This window comes from Plasmodium falciparum (genome assembly GCF_000002765.6).
Source record: "Plasmodium falciparum 3D7 genome assembly, chromosome: 14".
Classification (NCBI taxonomy): domain Eukaryota; phylum Apicomplexa; class Aconoidasida; order Haemosporida; family Plasmodiidae; genus Plasmodium; species Plasmodium falciparum.
Genome location: NC_037283.1, coordinates 478,888 through 490,000, shown reverse-complemented (window position 1 = coordinate 490,000; position 11,113 = coordinate 478,888). Strand labels below are relative to the sequence as shown.

Here is an 11,113-nt window from a genome sequence, read left to right as displayed (position 1 = left end):
AATTAAAAAGTCCCAAACAAAACTCTTAGGGGCACAAAAAGATAAAGTTGATAAAAATAAAAGTAAAAAAAATTACAATTTTATAAAAAATGGATACGGTGTATTAATATCTATAAAAAAGAATATTGATGGTGAAGATATTATAATAAATAAATTTATTGGTAATTGGATTAATGATAAAAGAAATGGATTAGGTTTTAATATAGATATATATAAAAATATATATTATGGATATTATGAAAATAATTTAAAAAATGGTTGGGGTTATTATAAATGGTCTCGAAAAGGATCGACATATGAAGGAAATTGGATAGACAATAAGATGAATGGTAAAGGTTTGTATATTAATAAAAAATGTATATATGAAGGAGATTTTTATAATAATTTATTTATTAATTCTAAATGTGAATGGATAGATATATTAGAAATAGAAATGAAAAATATGTATAAAAATAATTTTATTACAAATGTAAGTAATGATAAAGGATCTAATGATATATATTTAATTATACTTCCTTTTAATTTTATCAAAATTAATTTTAAAAATATCGCTTCTTATATTAAATATAATTATAATAAAATACCCTTTTTAATATGCACCAAAAAATTTATAGAACAAAATAAAGGATTCGATATTACAAAATTTATTTTTTTAAATTACTATTTAAATTCCTCAGAAAATTTGAATGAAGTAAACATGGATTCCCTAATTTTTGATACCACTGAGAATGAAAAAGGAAAAAAAATATCAAAAAATTATAATGATTCTATTATGTCAGAAGATAAAGATAGTAATTCCTCCTTAGATGTACAAACAAATGTTAACAAAATGTATTCTGATGATAAATCCAAAAGGAAGTATTCGAATGAATCTAAAGATTTGAGAATAAGTAGCCATTCGAGTGATTCAAAAGAAAAAAATAATTCAACTAGTTCAACTAATTCTAATAATAAATTTAGTGACACAAATGATTCTATTTATAATAGTGATTGCAATGATAATTATGATTCAGAACCTTCAAATTACTCAGAGATATCTTTACCATCTATGACATCTAAAGAATCACATACTAGTATTTTTTCACAACCTGATGATATAAAAAGATATAATTCATATGAAAGTCAGATAAATAATATACCTGATTATGCAGATACATCGTGTATATCATCTAGTAATAATACGCAAACACGTCCTTCTATATTTGGTTCGAAAGAAGAAGGAAATAATAATATAGAGGAATACAAGGACCATTCATATATTCATACAGAAGAAAAGGAAGAGGAAAAGAAAAAAAAAAACGAAATAAATAAATTAATTAATAAATATTTGAATATATATATAGATACAGATACGGATACACATACAGGTAAAGATAGAGATAGTAGTTCTAGTGAATATTCTTTAATATCAAGTGATATGGAAAATTTTAAAAATATAAATGAACTCTCAAAAATGAATATAAAGAATGATAAAGAATTAGTTAATAAAAATACCGAATTTGAAAAGATAAATACAATACCTGAATCAAATGTATTATATGATGATATACATATAATTACAAAAAAAAAGATATCCAGGGATATATCAAAAATAAGGATAAATATAAATCATTTAAACACATTAAGAAATTCTAATATATCATGTATATACAGAATAAGGAAGAAGATAAAGAATTCGTTAAAAATGAAATACCCATTTATTATTAATTTCAATATAAAGAAAAATAAATATCAAAATGTTAATGAACATAAAATATGTTTAAATACATGTACAATACCAGAATGGTGGTAATTAAAAAAAAAAAAATATATATTTATATGAATAAATATATAAATAAATAAATAAATAAATACACATATATATATTTATATATATATATATAACAATAAATTTAAATTAATATATAATATTACCCTTATTTGGCAGGAATTTGGAGCTTTATTTTGGAGACTCTGAAAACAAAATATGTCATGATCTTTTTGATCCTTTATATTTTGAATACAATAAGGGATACAAAAAAATTATGAATATAGGTAATATAGAAAAATATGATAAAGAACAAGAAGACATTGTTTCTGATATATTTAACTTGAAAATGTTTTTATCGACAGATTTGTTGATAGACAATACGAATGACATTCCTCAACTAAAAAATATAATAAAGGATAAGTTTGACAAAATTTCCTATATCAATAACTTATTTTTTATAATTATAGATCAATAGACAATCCAACAATATATATACATATATATATATATATATATATATATATATATATATATTAGATAATACAATACTTTTAATAATTAAATAATTTTTTAAAATAAAATTTACATATTAACTAATCAAATATGGAAATAATGAAATTTAAAAATTAATTCAAAAGATAATGCACATGTAAAATTAAAAATTATATATTAAAAGTTTAAAAATATGTTATATATATATATATATATATATATTCATTTATTCATTTATTTATTTATTGTTTCTTATAATAAGGTACACTTTATAAATCATATGACCTTTAAAAGGGCTATATAAAAAAAAATATATATATTAAAATATATGAAATGACCAATAAAAGAAAACATATATATAATATATATATATATATATATATATATATGTATGTATGTATGTATGTATGTATGTATGTTTGTGTGTTTTATATGGTAATGTTTAAAAAGCTATATATATATTTTGTTAAGATTATTTAAACGCAATCTTCTCTCATTTTCTAATTTCATAATATAATCCCAGTGATCCCTATTTATTTCATTATGTCCATCTGAAAACGCTAAAATTCTAGACATACATATCCAAGAATTTAAAACAAACTGATTTATATCTTTATTTTTTTGTCTTAATAATACAAATGAATCTGTTATATAATTTGTAATATCTTCCGGTATTTTTGCTGAATGGTTTTTAGATAATATATAATTTATATATCTTCTAAATTGCATTAATTCCTTTTCATTAGGTTTATAATTATTATTAATATTATTATAAAATTCTGATGAGAAGATACCTTTAGTTTGTTCATTTTTTTGATCATGTGAATTAGATGGTTCATCATTATTTGTGGAACCTTTGACGTTTTCTATATTTTCGTTTTTCTGTTCATTATTAGTATCGGTTAAATTATGTTTTATTTTATTATAATGACATATAGGTATAGCTATATCTACATAATGAGAATACATAGATTTTTTTTTGGATAATATTAAAATATTATGTTCAGTTTGAAATATTATATCCATATTAAAAATGAATGGTATTTCTTGTGATGTGATTAATCTTTCAATACATTGAAAATTTTTTATACTTATATTATTAAGATTTCCTACATCTAAAAGGCATTCATCAAATGTTAAATAGGTGTTATTAGCTAGTTGTAATTTTCCTTTTTTTAATTCTCCATATTGGTTATTCATAACTGAAACTAGATATTCTGTGTTTAATTTTTGTAATATTAATGGAATATATCTATATAATGGAATTAAATTTTTAATCATTTTATTTATTTTCTTAGCATGTGGTGCTATTCCTTTTTTATCTGCTTCTTTTACTAATACCTTATTATTACTATTCAAAAAACAATTATTATTTGTTACTTTTAATTGATTAGCATCTTTTTCTAAATCGATATCATTTGGTATCTTATTTTGTAATTTTTTCATCTGATCAGGGTTTACATTATCACTGGAAATGTGATCATTTAATTTTTCTATTTCATTATTATATAATATATTAAAAATATTTAAACTGATTTTTCCCAATTTTAATTTACTTTCCTTTATATAACTTCCACATAAATAAAAGAAAAAATAATGAGCTATTAGCATATCATTATTAAAAGCAGAGGAAATATACATAATTAAATGATGTCTTAATTTTTGAATGTCATTAAAAGGGCCTTGAGAAATTATAATTGATAAATCATTTTTAAATAATATACAATTATTTAATGGATTGAAATAATTAATTTTTTTATATTGAAATATATGTATACATGGATATTTTAAAAAATGTTGATCATAATAAAAATAAAAATTGTAATTTTTCTTATAATCTTCAAAGTCTTTAATTTGATGTTTACGATATATTCCAATAATTTCGATTACGTCATTTAATTTTAAAAATTCCTTATCATTCTTTCCGTTATATTGACTATCATCATCGTATATTTTTATAACGCATCTAATTTTATTTGAGGTGTTAACAGGAGAAATATTATATGAGCAAATATTGGAGGATATATTAGAATTCATATCTAAATCAGTACTGTTAATAAAATAATAATTATTATTATGATTGCTCTTACTATTATTATTACTATTATTATTACTATTATTATTATTAATTTTGTCATTGGTATCTATCTTTTTATATTCATTTTTATCCTTATTATTATTATTATTTTGGGTTTCATTTAATTCGTTACTCGAACATATATATTCCCTTGAAGAATATATATTATTAATACTATTATTATTGTTGTTATTACTATTCATATAATTAGATATGTCCGTTGATGAGGCTACCGAATTATTAACATCTTCATTATTCATAGGATCCTTTACATCTTTTAAATATATTCCATTTTCATAATCACTTTTACTTTTTAAAAATACTTCACGGTTAACATATGAAGAAGAATAATCATATAATTCTTTTGTCCATGCACTTTTATTTCCTGGTATGTTAGTACAAAAAAATAAATATCTTTTCCAATACTTATTAAAATTTCCATCGTTTTCATAAAGTTCCATATTATCATAGGTATTATTATTTGTTATGTCATTTTGCTCATTACTGCAAATTTTATTAGGGTCACTCTTTTCATCCTTCTTATTATGTTCATCAATTTTTTTATCTACATCTTGATTATTTTTTAAGATATCAACCGTTTGGTCCATTTTATTATCTCCATTCTCATAATACTTATTAATATTAAATTCATAATATTCACCCATACCCCTTTTTTCATTTTCCTCTACAATTTCCCAGTTATCTTCAGCATCTATATAATCTTTATATTTCGAGCTTTTCATAATAATTTTGCCATTTTCCTTATTTTTTAATTTGTAAATTCCTAAATAACTTTCAGGTGAAATAATTTGTTGTATCATACATGTCCATCTTACTAAAGAAGCATCTTCTATTTCTTCTAAGCTTTCCAAATTATTTAGGCAAATACATTTTTCTACCAGATCATTACATATGAACAGATTTTCTTTTTGCTTTTTATTTTTAGCCATATATGTACTATTATCATTTTCTTTATCATTTGAATAATTTTTATAATTTCCATTTTTTTCTTCTGATAGGTCATTTTTCTTATTTATTTCTTCTTTTATATTATTATTATTATTATTATTATTATCATCTCCTTTGTTTATATTATCTTTATTTTCATTATTATCTTTTGCCTTACCTAGTGTAATATATTTATTAACTACAACCCCTTCATCCCAGTGACTATCTATTTCTTTGGGTCCATATATTTTTAGATAGTCTGAAAAGCATTCATCAATTTGATTTAATACGTTCATTTTTAGAATCAAGATAAATGAACACTAACTTTAATGTTTTTTAGTTCCAAAAATATAAAAGGTATATCTAAAATATATAATATTTATTATTACTTTTCGAAGAAAATTGTAATATAACTATTTATAATGTACTCATGTATAATTATATATACACAAAAAAAAAAAAAATAAAATAAAAAAAAAAAAAAAAAAAAAAAAAAAAAAAATAAAAAAAAAAAAAAATAAAAAAAAAAAAAAATTTCTAGAATTTAATAAATGGCTCGGAATATAAAGACCTTACTTTTAAAAATAAATACACATAAATATATATATATATATATATATATATATACATATGTATAATTTTAAATATTATAATGTATGCATATATTCCTATTTAAACTATATATTAATTTTTTTTGTCATAAAAAAAAAAAAAAAAGATTACATTATATCTACTTATATAAATTACTATTAATATTTAAATATAGCCATTTAAGGGTATGCTGATATAAAATGTATATTTTCACATTATTTTATTTTCTTCATTTTAAAAGAAAAAAAAAAAAAAAAAAATTTTTTAAATAACAATAAAATAAATAAAATTTATAAACTACACACATATATATAGTAATATATATATATATATTTAAGCAAATTAAGTACATATATTGTAATATATTCTTATATATATATATATATATATATATAGGTACATGTTTATTTATAAGGGTTAAAAATATTTTATTCATAGATATAATATAAAAACAAATATTGAATTGGTAATATATATATATATATAATATATACATATTTATTTATTATAAAGGATGGCCAGGATTTAGCCTTTTATTTAGTGTTTTTTGAATACACTAGTAAAGATAACTTATTTTCTTTATTTTTATATCAGCTTGGACTTTAGTTATTTTTGGTATTATATTTTAAAGATTCCTTATAAAAGAAATTAAAATAAAAAATGAAATATATTTATATATATATATGTTTATGTTTATGTTTATATTTATCAAATAAATTGTCACATATTATATATCTGCATTTTTAAAGATCTGGAGGTATGTTAGCTATAATGTCCTTCAAATATGCAGATAATCTATATCCAGCTAAAACCATTTGACTGTTTAATAATTTTTTTGTGTTTATAACAAAATGTTGATTAATTGAATATTGTTCACTTCTTTTTAAATCTGTCAAAGGAAAAAAGGAATAAATATTTTGTACTGCGATATCATGAGATTCATGTGCTATATCATCAATATATTTTATTTTATCATGAGGTAAAAATAGTTTGTTACCGAAAGATTCTGGTGGATAAGTGCTCATAAGATATCTAGCATCTCTTTCTATATTTGTCATATTAATATTAGGCCATTGTTTTTTTCTTGTTTTAAATATATTATCACATAAATAATGCAATTTATTTATTGATCCCTTATAATTAACAGAAATATCTGTACCACCTCTATCTCCATTTGGATAATTAGAATTAAAAAAATTGATTGCATGTAAAGGTTGATGTAAATCAGAAAATATATGAATAAAAAATCTTAAATAAAAATTATAAGAATAATATGTTCCATGACCCATTTTTTGACGAACCTCAATTAATATTCTGTATATATGTTTCAATATGCCCATTGCATTATGCTTTCCTTTATGTGCTCGTAAATGATAAGGTGCTATATATATTTTCATAGGGTTATAATTTAATTGTACATAATGCCATTCATTAAATATATCTAACAATTCATTACGTCGAAAATTAGAGGAATGAAATGTTCTTTTATGGTTATTAGGTTTTATTTTATCAGCCCATATAGAAGCTGTTATTGGATTATCAAAAATAGCGTCATTTCCATTCTGAAATATTCTATTCAGTATCTCTTTTTCACCATCGTTTAAATTTATATATGCTATATAACTTATGAGCATGTGTGGTTCATCTGACCAGCTAGCTATTATATTAATAAATACACTTATACAGAATAGGAACAAAATTATCATTTTATGATATTATATAATAAAATTATTAAAACGGTTGTGTACAAGGCAAATCATGCTATGGTGCATATGTAAGATGAGCATAATTTGATGGACACCAACTAATATATATAAATAAATAAATAAATAAATAAATAAATAAATAAATAAATATAAATATATATATATATATAATAATATGGTTACCCCTCAAAGGCACATACCACAAAAATTATATTTATTAAGGTAGGCAATTTAAAAGGGTAAAAAATTAAAAAAATATATACATTGTTGAAAGGGAGTTTATGTGAACTCAACAAAGGGTGCATAACAAAAATAGACGTAATATATATATATATTTATTTATATATATGTAATTATTTTTTTTATTTGGTTAAAAAAAAAAAAAAAAAAAAGGAAATTCTTTCTACGAAGGTTAAATGACTAATAATATGCACATTTATGTTTTAGATTGTTATGATATCATTAAATAATTACTATAATGTGAAGAGAAAAAAAAAAATATATATAAATTAAATAAATAAAGAATATATATACAATAGATGAGGAACCATCATTATGATAACGAACAAATAATTAATGTCTAATTAAAACGAAGAAGAACAAAAAAAATTAATCATAAAAAAGAATGTAAGAAAAAGCATTTACGTGCATAAACATTCTACCATATAAATATATATATTTTAAAAACTGATCCACGTTTTCGAAAAAAAATTAAAAAAAAAAAAAAAATTTATAGTATGGTGCATAAAAATATATATATATATATATATATAATTGTACATTTTTAACCTTAACATTTTTTATTAATATTTCTAGTTGTTGTAATGGTCTAATTTGATTATACATCAAGGAATAAAATAAAAAAATTAAAATTATAAAATACAAAGAAATAAATGCTAATGAATATGATTATATGTTAAAAATGTACGATTCTGATAATTTTGAATTATATATATATATATATATATATATATTTTATATTTATATTTTATTTTAATTTTTTTTATTAATTATTTGATATATTATTTTGTATTTAGCAAATCGGTTGGTACATTTTGAATTATAATTTTTAAGTAGTGAGTTAATCTATAACCAGCTAAGACAATTTGTTCTGTCAACATTTTTTTAATATTAATTACGGCATGATCATTTAAGACATAAGTAGTTTTTTGATCTAATGTATCATGTGGAAAATTAGAATAAACATATTCAACAGCTAAATCGAATGTTTCAATAATAATAAAATCTATATATGAATAGTTATTAAATTCAGATTGTTTTAATCTATCAGCAAAATATTCTTTAGGATATAATTTCATTAATTTTTGTGCTTCTTTATTAATCATATCCGAATTTAGATGAGGCCACTTTTGATTTCTAGCTCTAAAAACACTGTCACATAAGTAATGTAAATTTTCTACTTTATTATTGTACATTACAAAAATATCCGTACCTCCACGATCTCCTTCTGGGAAATTTTTATTATAAAAGCTTAATGAATGTAAAGGTTGATGTATATCTCCAAATATATGTATAAAATATCTTATTAGAAAATTATACGAAAAAAATGTTCCGTGATTTTCTTTTTTCTTAACATTTTTTAAGGATTTAAATATACTTTTTAAAATAGTAATAGCATTATCTGTTCTTTTATAATATTCTTTTTGAAACATATTTAATTTTATATTTGTAGGGTTATAAGGTATATTTACATAGTGCCATTTATTCATTAACTCCAAACCATCAATTCTTCTCATTTTATTAGGGTAATTATAATTAAAGTATTTTATATGATCAGGCCATACTGATCCTAATACTGGATCATTAAAATCGTTATCTTCCTTATAATTCTTAAATATATGGTCTAAAACGGTTTTCTCATCGTCATTTAAAAAGTTATAGGCTATAGCACTTACTAACATGTGCCCTTCATCACACCAACCAGAGCATCTTTTTGTAAATATTAAAATCAGAAGACTACAAAATATAACAAAAATATTGCTCATTTAGAGTTATAAAAATAAACCTAATAGGTCGGATGAAATAGGGAAGGTTCACCAAATAAAAATGAATATAAATATAAAATGTAAATAACTATAAAATATAAAATATATATATATATTATATCAATACATTTTGGCCATATATATAATAGTTCGCACTTAAAAAAACTACATTTTTTTTTTTTTTTTTTCTTTTATAATTCTAAAATTTAGAAAAACAAAAATTTGAAGAACAAAACGTAAAATCAATACACGTTAAAAGATTATTTATATAAAAGAAAAAAAATACTTCATAATTCTTAGGACTTCAAATTATATATATATAAAATTAAAACATTCGAAAAAAAAAAAAACACAACCTAAAAATAGTTTAAAAAAAAAAATAAAAAATTTCAATTATGATAATTATTTCTATTACATAAACAAATAAGTTTTTTTTTTTTTTTTTTTTTTTTTTTTTTTTAATGCAACCAAGAAAGCAAAATACAATAATAATAAATATAATAGAATAAAATTGTTTATATATAATATGCGTTATCTATATATTTTATAGAAATGATATATATTTTTTATATGTATTAATATTATATATATATAATAATATATTTTTTTAAAAATTTTTAATTTTTTTATGTTGTTTTCGTACCCTATATTCTATAAATTATTTCAATAGATATATAAAACAAAATCATATATATAAATTCTTCCTTTTTTTTTTTTTTTTTTTTTTTTAATTTCAAAAAAGAGCATGAATTTATAAATTTATTAAAAAAAAAAAAAAAAAAAGAACCAATAAAAAATAAATCAGTGGTTACAAAGCTGTGATATTAAATATAATATCATATATATATATATATATATATATAAAATACATATATTTATATGTAATAAATAATATTTATATATTATAGAAATAAAGAAGGATCTACAAATTGAAAAAAAATTAAAAAAATAAAAAAAAATAAATTAATTAATTAAAAAAATAAAAGTATAATAAAAATATTTATTCATATATTAAATATATATATTCATGTAATATTTAATACATTTGAAAGAAAAAAAAAATTTAGAAAAAAAGAAGAGGAAAAAAAAAAAAAAGATATGTTATTATATATATAAATAATATATATATCATTTTTATTACCGTATGTGTAAGTTATATATGAATGTGCTTGAAATTTTTTAATTTCATAAAATAACAAAAAAATATAAAATATAAAAAAAAAAAAAAAAAAAATAAAAAACACAAAACAAAACAAAGAACGAAAAACAAAGTATAAATATTTATGTTATAATATAAAAAAGAAAAAATAATAATTCATTAAAATTCTTCAATTAATTATGGCGTATTCAAAAATATGCTTAATGAATTATAAGAAAATGCCCTTGGTTACATATGAGGAGAAAATATCAAGCATATAATAAATAAATAAATAATAAATAATAAATAATAATAATAATAAATAAATAAATAAATAAATAGTTGGATAATGATATTTTATTTTATTACATCTTCATATTATATATACTAGTATTCAATAATAAA

The 11,113-nt window shown here is 19.5% G+C and overlaps 4 protein-coding genes across 4 annotated transcripts in view; 1 reads left to right on the top strand and 3 right to left on the bottom strand.

The window, feature by feature from the left end:
* Positions 1 to 2,225, top strand: part of PF3D7_1412200 (conserved Plasmodium protein, unknown function) — a gene marked incomplete at both ends in the record, with an annotated part of 2,605 nt that extends 380 nt beyond the window's left edge. The window contains 2 exons of the mRNA XM_001348258.1: positions 1 to 1,788; positions 1,928 to 2,225. The exon at positions 1 to 1,788 is cut by the window's left edge and continues 55 nt beyond it. Coding sequence (XP_001348294.1) covers positions 1 to 1,788; positions 1,928 to 2,225 — 2,086 coding nt within the window. The remainder of the gene's footprint in view (positions 1,789 to 1,927) is intronic.
* A 467-nt stretch (positions 2,226 to 2,692) lies between these two features.
* PF3D7_1412100 (mini-chromosome maintenance complex-binding protein, putative) lies at positions 2,693 to 5,563 on the bottom strand (the record flags this gene model as incomplete). The annotated part of the gene is made up of 1 exon (XM_001348257.1): positions 2,693 to 5,563. The coding sequence occupies one exon, from the start codon at positions 5,561 to 5,563 to the stop codon at positions 2,693 to 2,695; it is 2,871 nt and encodes a 956-aa protein (XP_001348293.1).
* Positions 5,564 to 6,601: 1,038 nt separating this feature from the next.
* Positions 6,602 to 7,564, bottom strand: PF3D7_1412000 (p1/s1 nuclease, putative; the record flags this gene model as incomplete). The annotated part of the gene is made up of 1 exon (XM_001348256.1): positions 6,602 to 7,564. The coding sequence occupies one exon, from the start codon at positions 7,562 to 7,564 to the stop codon at positions 6,602 to 6,604; it is 963 nt and encodes a 320-aa protein (XP_001348292.1).
* A 1,022-nt stretch (positions 7,565 to 8,586) lies between these two features.
* Positions 8,587 to 9,570, bottom strand: PF3D7_1411900 (p1/s1 nuclease, putative; the record flags this gene model as incomplete). Its single annotated transcript, XM_001348254.1, has 1 exon — positions 8,587 to 9,570. The coding sequence occupies one exon, from the start codon at positions 9,568 to 9,570 to the stop codon at positions 8,587 to 8,589; it is 984 nt and encodes a 327-aa protein (XP_001348290.1).
* Between the last annotated feature and the right edge of the window lie 1,543 nt (positions 9,571 to 11,113).